This window comes from Coenobita brevimanus, chromosome 43, assembly GCF_032717465.1.
Source record: "Coenobita brevimanus isolate Jiangsu-jjx chromosome 43, ASM3271746v2, whole genome shotgun sequence".
Lineage (NCBI taxonomy): Eukaryota > Metazoa > Arthropoda > Malacostraca > Decapoda > Coenobitidae > Coenobita > Coenobita brevimanus.
The window spans coordinates 7,544,197-7,565,521 of NC_136996.1; the positions used below are offsets into that span (position 1 = coordinate 7,544,197).

The window sequence follows — 21,325 nt, forward strand, 5'->3', positions numbered from 1 at the left end:
CATTCCAGCAAAAGAAGAACAATTCGCCGTCCTACTACTAGTACCACTATAGCTTATACGATCTGATCTAATCTGAGAAGAGCCTTAAGCATTTGAAAGCTGGCAGTTGATTGTCCGAGTGTAGCCATAATAAATGACCCATATTAAATTATTTTTATTATAAAGGTTACAGTAACCGTTGGACGACAGTATTGTCCAGATAAAATATTATATATACAGTAGTTATGTGCGTACATTAACTATAAAATGGTGCCTTACAAAGTTTTTCAGTTAGCCTGGGTACGTGTGAAATTTTGAATTCTCGGGACAAATCAAAATACGTCCAGGTAAAGTTTTACGAGTACCTTGATTATTTCTCATATCCAGGCTAATTAAGGTAAATTATGTCGTTGCTGCGATAGTTTGTAAAATCCAGCCTTGTAGAATATCGGAGTTCCAGTGGAAAATGAATGGTAGACACAGGTGAGTAGCTGTATGTCATGGTCACCTTTAAATATCCTGCAGCCCATAACTTGTTACAGCTTTGTTGTATAATTATTATAATGTATTATCATATATTGTGGTAGGTGGGGGCGCTTACCATCCACTCACTCGATGTTGTGCTGCTCCCGAGTGTCTGCCCTTTCCTTTCCATCCTTCTTTCCTTCCATTCTATTATGTCTTTCTTTCCTTCATTCTTTTCTTGTCCTTCTGCCTACGGGTGACTTTACACTCCCTCTTCTGTGTTTCTTTCCTTCATTCTTTCCACTTCCTTCTACCTGTGGGTGACTCTACACTGAGTGACAAGCGAAATGGTTTCCTGTGCACCAGGAAACCATTTACTACGCTGGGTGGTAACCATATAACCAAATTTTGGCGCCTGGTGGTTTAGTGGGTAATTATAGCGCTCCAATCGGATTGAGCCGGTGAAGGTTTATATGCAAGGGGTGGTTGGGGTTGATTGCTCATGTAATGCCACTCAGGGATGAGTGAGGCTGGTCACTCTCATCTTAAATGTCGGGACCAACTGCCTAGCCCTGGGCTTCTATGTTCCTCATGGGGCAATGTAGGACTGGATGATGGATGGATGGATTGTCATATACTTTTCTTATCATTTGCTTCAAATATCAGTGTTGTTTTACTATTTAAATTATCTTCTACCTTCTATTAATCTCTGTATCAGCTAGGAAAAAAAATATCGGGAGATGTCTGCTTCATCCAGAGAGGGTGAGAAATGCACGAGTAAGTAACCAGATGTTTCCCGTTGAGGCATCTGTGGACATCCGAGTCAAACTGAGGACAGCAGACCTCTTGCAAATTCTGCTGGAGAGACAGTTCTATCAGTAAACAATGTAGGAGTGACATTGGGCAGTACACAAAGGACTCTGTACCTGTGCCCTGAACGACTGTATTAGAGTTAGAGATCAGCTACACTCCGTGGGTGTAACATTAAAGCTCCCAATATAGAATCCAGTAGTAATACAGAGTCTTTAAGATCAACCTAAAGTCTTGATGGGAAATCAACGGATCCACATCTCACAGTTGCAAGTTGTAACTAGATATGTGAAACTTAAAAAGATAGAAAATTTACTGATTACGGTATACGAAAGTATAAACAGTAATATTAACTGATGCGAAAATAGAAAGCATAATGCAAACGCTCTCAAGTAAATTCGAATATTCATCTACATAGCCAAGAGGGACATCCCACGAGCGGCCTAACCCCAGCCACTTGTCTACCGTTCACCAGACATCAGGTAGCAGTATATTTCAATGGGAATTCCGATGTTTTACCTGGTTAGATTTTGGAAACTTTCGCAGTAATGACATAACTTACCTTAATTTACCTGAACATGAGAAAAAAAAAATCAAGACTCTCGTGAAACTATACCTGGACGTGTTTTGAATTTTTCCGAGAATTCAAAGTTTCACACGTATGTAGGCCATCTGAAAAACTTTGTAGGGCACCGTTTTTACATTTATCTAGGCTATGCACATAACTATATATAATATTTGGGCAATATTGCCGTCAAACCGTTATTGTAACCATTATAATAAAAATAAATTAATATGCGTCCTTGATAATGAATACACTCGCACAACCAATAAGCTGCCAGATTTCAAAAGCTTAAGGCTCTTCTCTTCTCAGATAAGATCGAGTAAGCTATCCACATGGCGTCCCCCCCCCCCCACGTCCGCTTTCACACACTCCCTCACGTTATCATCACTTCCCACTTGCCTGAGTTTTTACTTAGACCATTAAGATTGTTTATTAATATTTTCCCACCTTCATCCCACCTACCCTAATTCTCTCACCTACAACTCTCCCTATCGCATTCCCTCCCTACTGCTTCCTCTTACCTGGTCTGTCTCTGTATTGCCTGACGCTACATTCTGTGAAAGGTGGTCTGGACAGAATAACTACCCAACAAATCTATTGTAAGCTAGCCAACTGGGCTAGGCGCACGCTATATATCAATGGGTGATGCTTTTGAACCTAACCAGTGGCCGTTGCCTAACATGAAATAAAAGCCTCCAGTGGCAGTTTCTTGACACGAGGTAAAATCCTCCAAATAATTCAAATTCTTAGCCCCTTAAAAAATAAAAGTGTGTGTAAAAGTGCCTCATTTACAGCCACCATCTTCCCATTTTTCTGGGCATATTACCTCTCTTTGTTCTTAATGTTCTCTCTAGTTTTGTCAGTCATCTCATTGTTTTACTCTGACACACCCATCTCTTTATATGGCCATACCATTCTAAGCATTCTTTCCACGTTTCTCAACAAATGATCCTGCACACTTTATTTAACCCCTTCCCTTTCATCACAGCATCCCGTTCCCTTCCACCACAATCCGTTCCCCTCTCCTCTCCACTGCATTCTGTTCCCCTCTCCTCTCCACCACTTTCCGTTTCCCTCTCCGCTCCACTGCATCAACCAATCTTCTCGAATCACATCAGATCACTCACATCCACCACACCATCTCTCTTTACCAAATTAACCCATTCCCCTCTACTATATCAGCCTGTTCCCCTCCATCAGACCATACCTCCTCCACCATATCAACTTAATCCCCTCCACCACATCATCTCCTTCCTCTCTGCCCTGTCATCCAATTCCCCTCCTCCACACAGGGACCATACACATCGCCTCATCCCTTCCATTCACTATCTAACTTTCCATACAGATCACTCTTGCTTCTCTTTGACCACACTGACACTCCATTACCACCACAACCCCCACTCCATCCCTCCTCCCACCGCTATCAGAAAGTTTTGTTTGACCAGGAACCTAGTCGAGTTTGGGGTCACGTAGATGTTCAGTTCCACCACACCGATTAAATGGTCTTCCACACACAGAAACCTACACTAGCGTGGGGTAACTTTGGCTGTTCATTTTCAGCTGACCAACTAAATGTTCCTGCCCCTCCGGTAGCCTACAGTCACCTAGAGTAAGTTTGACATTTCACTTTCACTACGTCGACTAAATGATCTTGCAAACGGAGAAACCTACAGGAGCCTTGAGTAACTTTGGCATTTCACTTTCATCACCGCATAATTATATACTCGTACATTGATCACTCTGACTAGGCGTATAACAGCCACTTCTCTGTCTTCTGTATTGAACTATAGCAAAAAATAAATAAATAAATTGCACTAGAGTATGATGTTAGTCTCAAAGGTGTTCTATGGAAGGATGTTGAGTCACTGTATGCTCTTATTCTGCTACTGAGCTTACGGAAATAAGGTGCAAAAAGACGAAAATTTCCGCCTAGTTAATTGACAAAACTTCCTGGAGGTACATGTAGCATGAATAAATGTAAATAACACATCACTGAGGTGAAGGGGTGAAATATATTTTATACGCTTCCAGCAAAATTATCGTTCCCTTTTCAATGCCAGATCACCCTCCCTTGTTCTCGATTTTCCTCTTTCTAATTCCTTCTCTCATTCATGTCATTGGCGCACGTATCATTTTCATCAGATTCCCCGTCTTTATTCTTTCTATATGCCTGAACAGTTTTAATCTCTCCAGCTCGAGGATGTAAGTTATATTCTTGCTGCTACGAGACTGTTGTGTTTACCGAGGAGAGTTCCCTCGTAGCAAAGGGTTTAATGAAGTCTAAACCTATCCACTTTAGTTCGAAAAGCTTCATAAGTTGAGTAAAACTAACTGGTGGTAGCAAGAATATGACGAAAATGACGTCCACATGCGGAAGGGGTTAAGTTGTATGATGTCAACCCAGTAATCCTGCAAACTACATCAACACGTTCTCCTCCAGTATTGTTGTTTTTTCTTTCTTTTTTTTACTATAGAATCAACACTACTCGTCATGACCCAACCACCTCAGGTATCGTTTTTATTCCTTACCAAATGATCCCACACACACCACATCAGCCCGCTGTACCAAATAACGTGCAGACCTCATTATGATCTCACCACTTCGTGTATTTTTATTTCCTTATGAAATGAGCCAGGACAATACATAAACCGCTTTCCTCCACCACACAGAGACCAAGCCCGCGAACATGAGAGCAAGATGAGAGAGGCCACCGAGCGACTCGAGTTGATGCAACGCCTCATCGACGACCAGGAGGAGGAGTTCGAGATGAGACTCAAGTCCAAAGTGGTTGAGTGGAAGTCTGAGTGGGACTCCGCCGAGGAGGGGCTCAAGGACGAGCTCAGGAAGCTCAAGAATGAGGTGAGGGAGAATTAATCATTGGGGATGCAGGCTTCAAGTCTGAGGGAGATAGGAAGAAGCAGAGATCATATTGGGATGCTGCAAATCAAGAATTCAGTTGATGCTGGGTTAAAGCTTCAGAAAGATAGGAATGACTAGGAACTATAATGACGTGTTAAGTTGTTCTGATGATATTTTTTAAAACTGCCATTACTTAGACAGACTGGGAAAAGGTTTGGGAATTTATTAATCGCTTCAACTGAATGACGCGTTTTTCTGTTTTGGTCCTGCCCTCTCGAGACGATTTTATTATTGGAGACTCCTTAGACCTGGTTGGGTTATGTACAGTCCTCATGAACCTCTTTCATATAAAAATATTTTCTGAGTTCAGTATATTGGTCTGGAGACAGCAAAAATAAAAAATTGTTCTGGAAGGGTTGGAGAACTTCGCAACATTATTAAGTACAGTTGTGTATTGAAGTCGCTATGATTATTGAGGGAGTGGAAGAGGGGGTCTGGAAGTTAAAGACTGTCTTGAGAATATTTTTTAAATTATTTTAATCCATAGCCTATGAAAATTAGAAAACAACAGCAGAATGAATGTAAAACTGAGGTCGGGGTTGAAGTTCATATGTTTGACTTTACGGTTCTAACTCTCAAGTAGTGAATAAAGGTTTTTCTGTCATATACAAAGCTGCCAGGATAGTAGGTCGATCTCCTACTCTTAAATGCTGCGTCTGGAGGGCAACAAGGAAGCTGAAAATATCGATACCGGTAATTTTCGTAGTATCAGCAAGAATCGCTTCGAAATTGATAGATGCCGTGTGAAAATAATCATGTGCTTGCTAAACAATGTTATGCGTCGACTTAGCTGTAAATAAGGAAAGTACAGCAACGAAGACCGTCCATCTTTTCACGGTGTTTGAGAAATTTTCTTATACTTTCCTAATGTATGGCAGTATCGAGGCATCACAGTTGTTCATTAAGTACTTGATATTTTATGCCATAGCCATTTCACTTGGCAGCGATTTTAAAAGTGATTTGTGTTAATACTACGAAAATTATCATTGTCGATATTTTGAACTTCCGTGTGGCCCCCAACTCTCAATTGGCTCTTTGCGGTAGCCTGGCCTGGAGCCCCTGCTGCCTGAAAGGGATGATATAGAACTGACTGTTACTATTTTGGCTCTTTATGAAGTTTGATCATATAAGCCATTGCCGCGAATCCGGAGTGTTATATCTTTGTATGTACTGTATATACTTACTTCATTCATAGCACAAATAATGAAAGCATGAAGTATGAGAAGGCTAGATGAGAAAAAGGTAAAGGAACACACACACACACACACACACACACACACACACACACACACACACACACACACACTTATAAAACTGTGAAATCGTGAATACTATTTTTAGCATGCCTGGATGAAAAATGCCATCTGTATGAAAATAGATTAGGTGATTAAAAAAAAAAAAAAAGGTCAGCGCTTTTTTTTTTTTTTTTTTTTTTTTTTTTTTTTTCCCAAGTTACCAAGCAAAAGTTTGGGTGTTGGCTCAGGCGCTTCGAATATTTGCATACCAGAGCACCAGAAATGTAGTCCTGATGCAGATGAACGCGTCACCCCGGCACATGAATCAACTCTTAATTGCGTTCCACAGTCACTCTATTTGGGCCCCGACTCTGCGCACAAGTGAGGGGCGGGGATGCGTCTGGGGAGCTGTGGGTGGTGATAAGGAACCTGGCGGACCTCATTATTAACTTTACTGCTCGGCTTATTGGCTTTTCGCCGAATAATGCTGCCACACTTACTCCTCTCCCACGAAATATTCGCCTATGGAAAAATTCGTAAACCTGAAAACATTGAAAGAAGGAGGGTGGTGAGTATCATTGTCTTCTTGGAGACTATCGCGGGAGTGATGTGGGACAAGAAGTCATGTATGTGTCCTTACGCAGCACTCCGAGGCTGGAGACTCTACCACACCTACACAGTCAAAGTGTGGGTTGAGACTGCTACACATACTAATATCTGATCATACAGACATCTTTTACAACTAACCCTTCACTAGGCAGTTTTATTCAACTTCTGACAGACATCTAGCAGTGAAGGGGTTAATGAACAGTATAAGTAACTCAACCACTTCCAGAATGTCTCTCCAGAACTGAATACCGGTAACATTATTTAGCGGTATCCAGAATGAAACTAGAAATACATCACAGGATTCAAAGAGTAATTGATCTAGAGTAGCTTGTACAACATACTTCCGATATCCCAGATCGCCGTGGGGAGACCTCCAACATCTGCCTGCCTATCTATTTATTGCTAGACGCCTCAATCCCGTAAGGGGTGGCCTCAAACAAATCGCCTCCATGTCGCCCTGTTCCCCGCCATTTCACTGCCCTCCCCCACAGCTCGCACACTCCTCTTTCATATACGTTTCCACAAATAAGATCTGACATATATATATATATATATATATATATATAAAAGAGAGAGAGAGAGAGAGAGAGAGAGAGAGAGAGAGAGAGAGAGGTATATGAGAGGGTGTGTGTGAGCTGGGAGCAGGGCAATGAAATGGCGGGGGACAGGGTGACATGGAGGCGATTTGTTTGTGGCCACCCCTTACGGGATTAAGGCGTCTGGCAAAATATATATATATATATATATATATATATATATATATATATATATATATATATATATATATATAATAGATAGATAGATCTTATGTATATTATATGAATGTATGTATGTATAGATGGACAGATAAATAGATAGACAGATAGGTATAGACAGACAGACATAGATAGATGGATGGATGTAGATATGTGGATAGCCTAATTCTCCTGCTTACTTTGTCAACTTTTCCCCTAATAGGCTTCTCTGACCAAAGTCTCATTACATCAACCCGTTCTGTCACTCCAATAAGGTCCGTTGACCCTCCCAATAAGTGGGCTGTGTGACATATTGGCTTTGTTGATTAGGAGGGCCTGATGCAGTATTTCTTTGATATTCCTTGGAATGATTGTTCTCTTCCATGTCCGAGAGCCATCTGAGTGTGCATCCGTGCATTGCGATCGATGGTTATCCTCTCCCGCGTGGAGGAATATTTTCCTTCTCTCAGACGATTGAAAAAAAATGTTTAATCATGCTGTTCTAATGTCATCCACAAGAAGAGAGTGGCTTGCATGGGATACTGGTGCAAACCTAACACCAAATCATATGCCCTTTATGTTTGTGCCTGATTTGTGCAACGGTACCTAATGTCCGACTGGGAAAAACAGATCAACATTCCACACCTTCAAAACTTTTCAGTTCAGATTTTTTCCGCTCCTCCTTGCAAATTTCCATAAACCCCTCCAATAACTTTACTTTTTATTTCGTTTCCTTCCTGTTTTCCAACCAGATGGTCCAGTAGTTGTTTCTCTGATAAGCTTGAACTCTTTGATCACACCTCATTTACTATGCTTTGAATGATATTAATGCTATTCATCCATATTTTCCCCTATCAGGCTTTTTCATTTCTTCCATTAATATTTTTCTTACAAAGATGTATACTTTCTGGCCTTACTGTCTTTAAAACTAGTTAGTGCCCGGTGCTGATAGCGTCCCTCTTGTTCTCAAGAAATGAGAATCCGTGACGACACACTCTTTAGGTAAACATTGGTCAGTGTCTAATGTGTCACCTATTACATTTCATTTTTGCTGGCAGTTTATTCACATTTAGTCCATCCCAAAGAAGGATAATCGCTCCCGATCATCTGTCGTTCAGTTTTAATCTCAAGCGTTTCAGAAGTTTTTAAATTTATCCTCATCTGAAGGATTATAAGTCATCTTTTCGTTTATAACCATCAGGCGATCAAGGAAGCTTCACTGGTGATTTTATAGTTCTCTCTGATTCTGGGTCGCCCTCCTTTTGGGATGTCGGTGAAATCTATGCTGTTGTGCTAGATATCTCGTCAGCAGAATTTAGCAAAAAAAATTTAATTTCCAAATTGCTTTCCTTCAGTTTGTACCTATATTTTTCTACTTTCAACTCAGGTTTCTTTTCCAGTCGTTCTATAGCTGGAGTTGTAGACTGCCACTGGTCATCTAAAGCTATCGGTGATGGGTGTTGTCTGTGTACTTTCTCTCTTCCTGCTAAGCATAATAACTTTCTTAGTTGTATAGCTGATCAAAAAAGTATCGGTGGACATTTCGTGCGAATCAGTTCGACTTTGCAGATGATGGCTATGCATAATCAGACTCTTCTACCTCACACTTACAAACTTGGTTTCATGGAGATGTCACGTATCACTTAGCGGACATTTCCTAGTCAGTGCTGCGTATCATATGCGCATTCACATGACAAGTGATTAATATCCTCGGCATTTTCACGAGCTGCATAGATCTTTTAGGATATCATTTGATTCATCCTGCGTGGCACTTTCTTGATGGACTATTCACACCTAGCCCTGTCAGCTCATTCGCTCATGGCGCCACCTTTCACATTTCCATCTGCTTCTTGCTGTGTCCATCAATACATTCTCCTCAACAATCGTGAGATTAGGCTTAACACACATGTCATCTGTTTTATTTCTTATTTCAGCTTGGAGTAACGAGAAACTCGTAAATTTTAATGCTTCAAAGTCTCAGTTGATCTACCACTCAGGTTGGCCATATGTTCAACATGACTCTACTCTCACTTTCAGTAACACAGCACTGAGTCTCCATCATCATCATCTTGTGTTCTTGGTGCCTCCTGTGTTGGTGGAGCGTGTCGCAAATAGCTGTGCAATTGTTAACTGTGCTAAACTGACATAATGTAAACCTCACTCACTTGCTGATTTGCTCCTGTTTTGGCACATAGCTCTCATGTGTATAGAGGGAGACTTACCACCGCAGCATTTCTGAACAGATTGAAGCCAAAGATTTTTTGTCTAAACTCGACTTCTCTCACTGACACACTTCAACCCGTCTCTGTTCGCTGCAGTGTTGTATCTCATCCTCTCTTCATTTGCTAATTTTTCAGGTCACTGTTCCTCTGAACACACTGCTTGCATTCCTCCCCCTGGTACAATGGGCACGCAGCATCCGTCTAACAATATATTTTCAGTCCCTTCCCCCCTTCCAACTATTTAATGCAAAAGCTAAACGATAACGATAGTCTCAGTCTTTCATATATGCAACTTGTCAACTCAGGAATAGTATTCTTCATTCTGCTATCCCCACCACCCATTAGCTGCGGTCATTTAACCCATTGGCTCCCAGATTTCCTGTGTGGGGGATTTTGCTGGAAGGGCGCTAGGCGTACCTCCCTCCGCCTGTCGGCTCTTAGTCACCAAACTCATAGGTCCCTACCCTGGGGTTCCCTTCTTTGTCAGAGTTTGAAAATGCCCAGTTCCGTCTTAACCTGAGGACACTGGGCGCTAATGGGTTAAAGGCAATGTGTCCATACATCGCGAATGAGCGGGGTAATGAATTTGAACTTTACATTTTTCACTTTTCCTCGAGAGGACATTTTGTTGGCTCTTGGTCTTGTGACCTTGCTTTTTGTCTAAAAAAATTGAAAACGACTGCAGTATATTCCCTGGTAGAGAGGAAAAGAATACTACCCACATGTTCCCCGTGGAGTTGATTAAAATGGCCTGCGGGAGGATACTGACCCATGCAAGTATTTTATATATATATATATATATATATATATATATATATATATATATATATATATATATATATATATATATATATATTTATATACTGTATATAACGTTGTTCATATGTCCTCGCGAGTGTGTTTGCTAGCGCCGCCCTCATTTGTAATTGTATTTGCATTTAAGTATCGTTCTTGTTTTACTTGTAGCCCTTGGTAATCTGTGTTCATTCATGTTGTATATTTCTTCCTTTTTGCAACCACTGAAAATTATTCGTGAAATTATCATTAATATCATTGTTTTCCCATTAAATAGAGGGCAAGAGGCTGGTGATACATTAACACATACAGTTCACACGTGGAATAATCGAATATCGTGTTCGGGCCGGCCAGACTGATGATCTGTTTTTCACTTTGTCCCTTTTCACCCAACAGAATTACTAGGTGCCTGGATGCAAACTCACCGTTGCAGGGACGTATTCTAAGGGAGGCTTGGGACTAAGCGTACCTTGATTTTTTATCATAAAGAACCCTAGTGTATTTGACAGGTAGTAATGGTAGTAATGCAAGCCACGTTTTTCTTTCTTTAGTCCATGTGGCGGTTTTTCTTTCATCCTCCTTTCCATTCACATCAGTTAGTCTGTTTTTCTGCACTTCCATTAATCTCTCTCTCTCTCTCTCTCTCTCTCTCTCTACCCGCTTATATATACTTCTGAAATAAGTCTCTCTTTCCTACTCCTTGCATTTTTCTTCTCAATATTACACCCAATTCTTTCTGCTTTATTCTTTCAGTGCCACGCTCTGTATATTTCTCAGCGTATTTTATTCAGCCAAGCACCATTGGAGTTTCTTCAACCGAAAGAATGCCTTACTTTTCAAAGGTTTCAAAAGCTTCATCGATTAATCCTTTCTTTGCACATGGTACATACAGGAGCTAAGTCTATGTCAACACCGGTCGATTTGGTACAGTTGAGAGATAGCCAAGATGCCAAGAAATTAACCAGCTTCTTCCCCTCATGTGAACTTTACATCCGTCCTTCCATCAGTCTGTTGTTCCCTTCATCTTGTCTTTCTTCCTTCTAACCCTTCGTCCCCTCGACCTCTCTCTTCTGTTCATCGTTTCGTTCCCTCCGTCTTCTCTCTATTCCATCCGTCCTTCTTTTCCTCTCTGTCTGTCTGTCTGTCTGTCTGTCTGTCTGTCTGTCTCTCCTCCCTCTCTCTCTCTCTCTCTCTCTATCCATTCCTACCACTTTCTCTTCCTTTTTTCGTCCCTTCCTTTTATCTCCTTTCATTCCTTCCCACCATCACCCCCTCCTTCCTTCCTTCCTGTCTTTCTTACACCTCTTTCTCTTCGTTCCCTCGACTCTCTCTCCTTTCCCTCCATCCTTTCTTCTCACCATCTTTCCTTTCACCTTCTCTTTCCTATTGTCCCCCCCACCTTATCTTTCCTTTTTTCTTTCTCTTCGCTCCCTCTTAGTTTCTCTTCCTTCTTCTGCTCTGCTGTTACGTTCTTTCTGCACGTCACCTCCCTGCCCCCCTCCTTCTTTTCCCTCTCATTCCCCTCGTCCCAGGAGAAGAGGAGGAGAATGCCGTATTAAACTCTGGTTATTCTTATTTACATACCGATATATCAAAGAGGATAAAATGGGGAGATATATGTTTTACGTACAACACACTGTTCAGAGAGATTGGTTTGTATCGGAGCAGATATTGGAGATTTCATTCCTGACTAAATAACCCGACCACTCTTTTCTTCTGGCCTCCCTCCCTTGACACGCACGCACGCACGCACGCACGCACACACACACACACACACACACACACACACACACACACACACACACACACACACACACACACACAGAATTAGAAGGGCATTGAAATTGTTCACAAAAGCTTTAAAACTTAGTCATTAGAGTTATATTATTTACACCTGGTAGATTACTACATCCACGCTCGCGAAACGAGAGCGGACGGTATGTTTTCCTCCACCTGTGGGTGCCTGTCTCCCTGTTTGCCTGTGTGTATGAACAAAATAAGCTGTTTTTCTCCTGTTTTAGCCAACCTTGGTGGAGGGGTTGGCGGCCAGCCAAGGGACTGACATGTTTTAGAAACAATAGATGAAAGGTCAGAGTCACGACACTCGATAAAAATTAGACTTAGCAAGGTCAACTTAAACAGTTTTTTGTTTAATTTAGACTAGATCTAAGGGAAGTGTTGAGGGTAAGGCAAGTACGAAGGGATTCGATTTTGAGAAAAATCAGTCCAAGGTCAAAGTCACTGGGCAAGGTCAGAGTTCGATCCGTGTGTCTGGGTGTGAATATAATAACAAAAACTCTTATCAACTGATTTGAACCAAATCTTGTGGAAGGAATGAGGATCACCAAGGGTGTTGACCTATTGTTCTTTGATACAGTAAATCAGTGGAAAAGGTCGCATGGCAAGGTCAGCTTAAGCATTTTTTTTTAATGGTTTCAAAGTAAAGCACGAAAGAAGGGATTCAATCTTTAGAATATTTAATCAAAGGTTAAGTCACAGGGAAAGGTTAAATTTCTGGGTCTTAGGGGAAGTTCAACTCAGTGTTTCATCTGATTTGGAATGAAACTTGGTGCAGAGGTTATGGGTTAGAAATGGATGAAATAGTTCGATTTCGAGAGCAGTCAGTCGAAGGTCAGTGTCACAGGTCAAAGTCAAATGTTCAGCGTTTAGATCACTTGGTGGGCGCGGGTGTTGCTGTTTCCGAGTGGTCTTTCTTGGGTGGCGAATGGTTGTTGAATACGATATAAATGTTTCCAAGATAAATGACTTAGTTAAGGAGGAAATGATCTCGTGTTTGAGCCCATTCGTCGTGTCGTATAAGCCAAAGACTATTGGAAACTTAGTCGCACCTGCACGTAACCTCGTGGGTTCCATTTAATATTACCAGTATATTAATTTTCACGAATCATATGCAGTAACGAGGTGTATTTTCTTAACGAAGCTTTTCCCGTAACAGAATGTATCTACAAAACATACAGAATATTTTTTGTTAGTTAATTTGGCCTGTTGTCTGCTATGTCAGCCCCACGGTGGAAATGAAGTCCTTACAAATACAACCGGGCCCAGGAGGACACAGTATCTACTGTCTATCTACTGCCAGACGCCATAATCCAGTAAAGGGTGGCCATTTGACTTTCAGTTATTTGTTTTTCGGGGAGGAGCACTAACCATCCACCAACCCACTTGCTGACACGTAGGGAGCACGTATGGTTTGGTTATATGGTTACCACTCAGCGTTGTAAATGGTTTCTTAGCTTACAAGAAACCATTCCGCTTGTCACTCAATGTAAATCCACCTGTAAAGGAAAGAAGAGCAATAAGAAGTGACAGGAAACATGGGAGGAATAGAAAGAGAGGAGGGCAGGCACAGAAAAAGAATGATAAAGGCTAAGGAAGAAGTAGGCAGCACTACATCAAGTGAGTGGATGATGGTCGCCACCACCTACCATTAGACGACACACACAAGCGAAAAATATCCGTAGTCCATCACTCTCCCTGTGCATTTCTAACTTACCGTCATTTTAGTCTCATCCTCCTTTCATGTCCTACTACTTCATTGTCATCCTGTTTCCTCCATTGAGCATTCTCTCTCTCTCTCTCTCTCTCTCTCACCATATATCGTGTTCTCCTCAGTCTTTGCATTTCCCACTATCTTCCTTCCCCATTCCTCCCTTTTTATCTCTCCACCGCATTCTTCCTGTTTTTCTTCCTCTCCTTTGGCCGTCCTTTCCTTACTGTCTCCTTTATCCCTTTGCTGTCTCCTTTATCCTTTTGCTGTTCCCTCCAATCTTCCTCCTTTCTCTCCACATCCTCGTGCATTCCTCTTTACTCTTCCTCCTCTCTTATCATCCTCTGTATGTTTCAGTCCTTGTGTTTCTACTCTTTCCTTTATTTATTTATTTAATTTTATCTATAGTGTCTCTTCCTTTGCTTTCTCTCCATATTTTGCCATTCCTTTATTTCCTCCAACACTTTCCCTCCCTCTCTCCTTTCATCCTGCTCAAGCATTTCCAACTCTTTCCACATTTTCATTCTTTTCTCCCGCCATATTTTCTCCATTTCCTTAGCTTTCTTCTTCTGTCTTTTTTCTTTCTTTCCATTCATCTTACATACTTTCTCTTTCTTTCATTTTTGCGTCCTTAATTTTCCCTTCCTTTCCTTTCCTTTTTCTTTCCGTCATTTCTTATCGTTACTCCATTCAGACTTTCCCTTGCTTTCTCCCGGTACATTTTCCTTTCCTCTCTTCTCCCAGTGTCCCTTACTCTCTTTTCATCTTCTACCTTTCCTCTTCCTTTCCCCACCTTCTTCCACTCTTTCCCTTCCCATTCCATCCACACTTCCCTATCCCTTTCTTTCCTATATCTCTCCATTTTCTTCTAATTTCCCTTCCAGTCTTTCACCGTCCATTCTTCCTTTCCATCCCTTTTCTCTCTTCTCTCACACATACCCTGCCTTCCAATTTTCTTTTCCTTCCACTCTTTCCCTTTCTTTCCATTTATGCTTCCCTCTCCATTTGAATTTTCCCTTCGTTTCCTTTTCACCTTTTCTTCTCGTTCCAGCTCTCTTTCCTCATTTTTCTCACCTCGCTTGGTTCTTTCCATTTTATTTCTTCCACATTCTTACCGCCTGCCAAGTCACTTCACTTCCTTCATTCTCTTTTTCTCCTTTCCTGTGCTTTTCCTTCCTCTTCTTTCTTCTCTCCACATCATCCCACCACCCTCGTAAACTCCTCATCTCCGTCGTTTCCCCCTCCAAACTGCGCCACGCTCCTTCCCTTCTGTCTACTGACTTAATCCGGCTTTTTCATATACTTTTCATCTCTCACCCCTCTTTTCCCCCTGAAATTCTGCGTCATTCTGGTATACTAATTCATTTTCTTCAGTCCCCGTTCACTCACTTGTCCCTTGTTTCCATATTTTTATCTCTCTTTACATCTCTACGTTTTCCATTGTTCACTTCCACAAAACTACATTTTTAAGCTTTCTTCATTTGCCTAAGCTTCTCTCTTTTGTTACTTCCCTAAGCTTTTCACCCCTCTGTGCCTGTCTGTCCGTCTGTCTGTCTGTCTGCAGTGCTTAATATGTATGGAGAAGCTTACATGTGTTACTCTGAAGTGACCCCAAGTTCTTCAAACAGGGCACTGAAGTAGTGAAGAAAGTATACAATTTTCAAGGCAGTCTGGTAAAGAAAAAAAAAAACTGTACAGTTCTCTTGTACGGAAACATCATGGAATATACTGTATAGTTCCAGTCGATAGATCTGAAGAGAGATATAGTGTGGCTTGGGAGAGTCCAGGCTCGTGCTGCTAAACTACTAAACTAATTCCATCCATCAGACACTCTGGGCACCAGAGAACGCTGTAGGCATCAGACGTCTTTTCGTTAGATACCACGAGTTAGCGAGGACAGCTAACTCAGGTTTTCAGAATCGTACAAGGAATTTAATACACTGACTACCAGCACGGATTTTGGATATATATATAAACTTGATTAGGAATCATGGTAGGAAGCTTGACGATGTGATTTCACCGGGACACATTAAGTAATTTGTTTTCTTCACGTACAACATCTGCGGTACGTGGAATAGGCTGCCAGTAAGGTAGCTGACAGTTACTTGAAAGAGCAGTTCAGAGCTGGGTTAGAAAAAAGTTTTGTTAGGCCATGTTCAGTGTCTCCACTTCCCAGCCAAATTTCCTTGCCAGGCTTCTCACCCCTGTGTTTAGCGAATTTTCTTGTCTGTGCCCGTGATGCGGGTGGGAGAGGTGGGTGGGGAGAGCCTTTAGCTTTGCTATGCACTTCTCTCTTTATCAGAATAGCAGTGTGTACCGAGCCTGACACCGTCAGTTTTAATATCTCTTCGATATGGGTCGTAAAACCATTTGACGTACATTCTCTCTCTCTCTCTCTCTCTCACTCCGATATGGGTCGTAAAACCATTTGACTTACACATACACACACTCTCTCTCTCTCTCTCTCTCTCTCTCTCTCTCTCTCTCTCTCTCTCTCCGATATGGGTCGTAAAACCATTTGACTTACACATACACACTCTCTCTCTCTCTCTCTCTCTTTCCGATATGGGTCGCAAAACCATTTGACGTTTTCTCTCTCTCTCTCTCTCTCTCTCTCTCTCTCTCTCTCTCACACACACACACACACACACAGCTTTACTTTCAGTCACTTGTCCCTTGTTGTAATGTTTTTATCTTTCATTTGCCTCTCTTTCCTCTGTCTTCTTCCTTCTACTTTGTTCTTTTCTTTCTCTCTGCGTCTTTTGGCTTTCTTCTTGTGTCTAAGCCTGTCTCCCTCTTTGTTGATTGTCTTTCTTCCTCACTTCACTCTCCTTTTTTTTTTTTTGTTAGTTTATCTCGATTCCTGCTCTCTCTCTCTCTCTCTCTCTCTCTCTCTCTCTCTCTCTCTCTCTCTCTCTCATTCTTCATTCCCTTTTTCCAGGCAAACTTTATAGGTTTTCGATTTAGAGAGAGGAATCCCTAATGAAGAGAGGGAATTATGAGAGTTGTAAGTTACGTGGAAAAGTTATTGCTCTCTCTCTCTCTCTCTCTCTCTCTCTCTCTCTCTCTCTCTCTCTCTCTCAGTTTGTCCCCGTCCCTCTCTTTTTATCGCTGTCTTTCCTTCCACCTTCTTTGTCCTCCCTCTTCCTCTCTACAATTCTCTTTCTGCCCACATCCACTCCTTTGGGTCAACAGCTTTTCTTTACTCTGAGTTACATCCCTTTTTCTTTTCTCATATTTTTCATCAAGTTAATCCCCTTTTACACGAATCCTACTTTTCATAGTACAAATCTTCACACACACACACACACACACACACACACACACACACACACACACACACACACACACACACACACACACACACACACACACACACACACACACACACACACACACACACACACACACACACACACACACACACACACACACACACACACACACCGATTTCCATAAGGGCATTCATACATACATACATACATTCGTACATACAACGATGTGCTGGGTACTTTGTTGTAGATGTTGGTCAAACCCAGTCTGTTTGACTAAGCAGACCCATCAACCGCAGCCAAGCAACCGCCCCTGCAGGGCTGTCCCGTGCAGTGAACCGGTGTTCCGTTCATCTGACAGCGCCCTGCGACAGAGGCACGGGGAAAAGTGTAGGAGTTTGGTTCCTGGATTGATGCCGCAGTTGTGTCATTCCGCGTAGTTTGCAGAGACACCACAGCAGGCTCTACATTGTCCGGTTATTTGGCTCTGCGGTAACTACCCATTGTTGCAGGTGGCTTCCTCGATTACAGGACACCATTAGGCTTGTCACTCAGTGTACAGCCGCCTGAAGTGGAGAGAATATAAATAAAGTGTGGCTTGAAGATAAGGGAAAAATAGAATTGAGGAGGGTGGACACAGTGATAGAATGGCATATGTGACAGAAGTAGGCAGCACGAAATCACGTGGTTGGATGATGGTCGCCTTCACTTACCTCCTTCGTGGTAGAAGTTTCAGTCTCATACGTTATAAGGAATAATATTATGCTAATATGTATTTGCTATAACTGTGTTCACCTTTCTTTCTGACAGCCTCACCGACGCGTCTTAATATCTCTATTACCCACACTCATGCCGTAACACCAGATGTGAATGTGATAACCCAAGCGTATCACAACAAAAACGGTGGGTATTACTGGCCATGTGTCAGGTGGCGTGTGAGGACTGTAGGGATCAGTGCAAGCTTACTGGCTCGTAGGTACGTTATTGGGCGTCGAGAACAGACTTACTAGTATTTGTGTAGAGACGGATTTATGAAGATATACTCTCTCTCTCTCTCTCTCTCTCTCTTCCTTCCCCCATCTTTGTGTTCCGCCCTTCTCTCCTTCCTCTCTACAATTCTCTTTCTTCCAACACCCTCTCCTTAGGGTCCACAGCTTTTCTTTGCTCTGAGCCATATCCTTTTCCACTCTTTCATATTTCCCACCCAGTTAATCCTCTTTTATACCAGCCTCACTTTTTCACAGTTAATCTTTCCATGCTCCTTCATTTATACATATACATGCATACATACAAACACATACATAGGGCGGTGGGATGGGGTGTGTGTGATACTGGATTTGATTCTAGGTGTTGCACAAAATGGATCGTAAAACTGAATTCGAAATCACCTTGTTGCTCTTCCAAATGGCACAACTTGCATGTTAAAAAAGAATACATTAAAACCCCTATAGACATAAAATAAATATAAATTCACTGATGCCATACCAGCTGATCTAAATGTAATACCCAGATTTATCACGAAAGAGATGGTAGGTGTCAGTGGCCAAGTGCAAGATGACGTGTGAGTGGTGCAAGGATTAGCCCTTTGTTGGTGTGTCGTAGGTGAAACTCTGGGCCTCTGAAACGGGCTTGCTAGTGTGTCTCCAGATTCGATGTATAGAATTATGTACATACGTGTGTTAATATATACCATACAGATATACGTATATACATACACACATACATACTGTACACACACACACACACACACACACACACACACACACACACACACACACACACACACACACACACACACACACACACACACTCACGCACGCACGCGCGCAGGGGGGCATTCTCATACATCCACTCACACTTCTCTCTCTCTCTCTCTCTCTCTTTCTCATCCTCGTGAAACTGGAGATATGCGGTGGGAGTGAACGAGCCTTGCCAAAAAATTTCTATCGGCACCAAAAACGCTGCGTAAAAGTACAATGGCGGCAGCTGAGTGTGCATTAGGGTAATAAAGTTTTTTTCTGTTCCTTTTTCTTTCACGTCAGGTGCCGGTAAGCTGGGCCTGAATCCCTGTCGCACTTTTTTCTCCTTTTTCCCTTTTTTTTTTTTTCTTGGGAACTCGGTGTCTGCGTGCGAGGGTCCAGAAATTTTCAAATTGTTTTCGAGTTGGGCACTTTGTCGTTTCCAGCAGGGTTTAGGTTATATTAGGCTGGCTTAGGTTAGGTTAGATCAGCTTGTGAAGATTTGACTAGGATACGGTAGTGGAGGTTACGGTTAGCGTAGGGTAGCGTATTTGGGTCAAATTAAGTTTCATTAGGTAAGGTAGAGATAGGTTAGGTTAGGTTAGGTTGTGAATGTTTGGTTAAGGTAGGGTAGGGGAGGTTAGGGTAGGTTAGGGTTATCTCAGGTCAGGGTATTAAGGTTAAATTAAGTTAGGTTAGGCTAGGTTAAGATGAGTTTAGTTAGATTAGTTTGCATTCTTTTTATAGACTGTTAGTGGTAGGGAAGAGTATGTTAAATGGTTACTTTAGGGTAAGCTAGATAAAGTTAGGTTCAGTTAGATTAGGCACGGTTATCTGAGGCTATTAGGGTAAGGATAAGGTAGACTGATTAGGTTAAACTGTTCATTTTAGGTAAGACTGCCAGGTTTTTAGGGACGGTCACGCTTACAGTAGGTTAGGTTCAGTTAGGTTCGGCTAGGCTGTTAGGATAGGATTATGTCAGGGTTAACATTTAAGCGGAAGGATTTCATTTTTACTTCATTCCTGCCAACCACAGACGATGTTACGCAGTTGAGAACCTCTTTAAGTAAAAAGTAGAAGAACTACCACCAGCTCTTTAGCCGGAAAACATCCTTTGTTCTCTCTGTGGAAAAAAAAAAAAAATGATGCAATATATATATATATATATATATATATATATATATATATATATATATATATATATATATATATATATATATATTTATGTGTCCGACTCTGGGCATAGGCTTCACAGCCTGCTATCAAGGCCCAGTAGTCCTCCTACATACCATACATCTCTACATGTCACCACTTCGGCGCTAACACCCACCGTCCATATTGAATACATGCTAGGGCTGTCTCATACAGGACTGGTGCATTGGCTTCAGCGGGGGTAATTTTACGACATGTCGGCGGGTCTTCTGGTAGATCAGTAAAGTCTGATTTAACGGAATTCAAATCCTTATACTGTTCCCTGCCCCAGCGGGGATTTGAACCTGGGTCCGGTAGGACTGCAGGCCACCTCTCTACCGATTGAGCATGAGGGACACGATTTCTGAGTTACCAGGCCTACTAAATTAAGGCTCAGTCATTGTAATCATTCCAACCCCTTTAGATCCCTGTTTGTTCTTTTCTCGTTCTTTCTGTCTTTACTTGGGACAGGGTGGCTCAGTGGTAGAGCGCTTGACTCGAGACCATGGGGTCGATAGTTCTAGTCCTGCCCGGGTAGCTGCCTTGCTGGAAGAGGTTGCGCTCTCCCGTCACCTAGCAGGGCTATATGGTCTATCAAGGTCAAGCTCGGTTAATTTATTCCCCTTATTCTTTCTTTTTTCTTTTTAATGCTTTATTCATGCTACCCAGAGACGAAATTGTTTAGTGTAGTAGAGACAACTATGGGTTGAAGGGGTTTAATACAGTCAGAAATATTAGTGTCTTGTAGAGTTACAAAATGAAGATATGTCCGAGATTCTTTTTGTAATCAGGGTTCGTGAAGTCTTCGTTGCTTATCAAACTTTTTATTCCGCTGGACCCATGCCAGCGAAAGTTATTCATGCAAACTAAACAAAAGAGAACCAAATTCAAGATAGGTTCGGTATGAGATGTTTGAACAAATTATTTACAAGACTGGATATCACAGGAAAATGTAAATACAGATTAAGGAAAACATTTCCAGAGCTGGCCTGTGGCATACATGCAGGAAGAACATGAATCAAATCTAGCACTAAAGAGTGGTTAGAACATGGGTCAGTGCATTGCCAGGTGGGTGCTACATGCCCACACCTTAATGGATGGTATGCAAATAGGCAGTTCAAAAGAGTAGTGACCACTGAAACAGCGACAGTACAGAGATAGAAATGTAACAATCCAGAGAAAAGAGAGAGAGGTTGATAGAAGAAAAAGGAAGAGAAGGTGATGGGACGAAAGCTGTAAACACCCTGTTTGGAAGAGCTGTATGTGTTCAGCCACCCTACT

At 41.9% G+C, this 21,325-nt stretch overlaps 1 protein-coding gene across 3 annotated transcripts in view; it reads left to right on the forward strand.

The window, feature by feature from the left end:
* The window catches only part of LOC145397813 (uncharacterized), an 856,770-nt gene that overhangs the window by 464,090 nt on the left and 371,355 nt on the right, over positions 1-21,325 (forward strand). For all 3 annotated transcript variants that reach the window (XM_080270837.1, XM_080270836.1, XM_080270838.1), the window contains exon 9: positions 4,490-4,679. In XM_080270837.1, the coding sequence (XP_080126963.1) occupies positions 4,490-4,679 (190 nt within the window). The remainder of the gene's footprint in view (positions 1-4,489; positions 4,680-21,325) is intronic.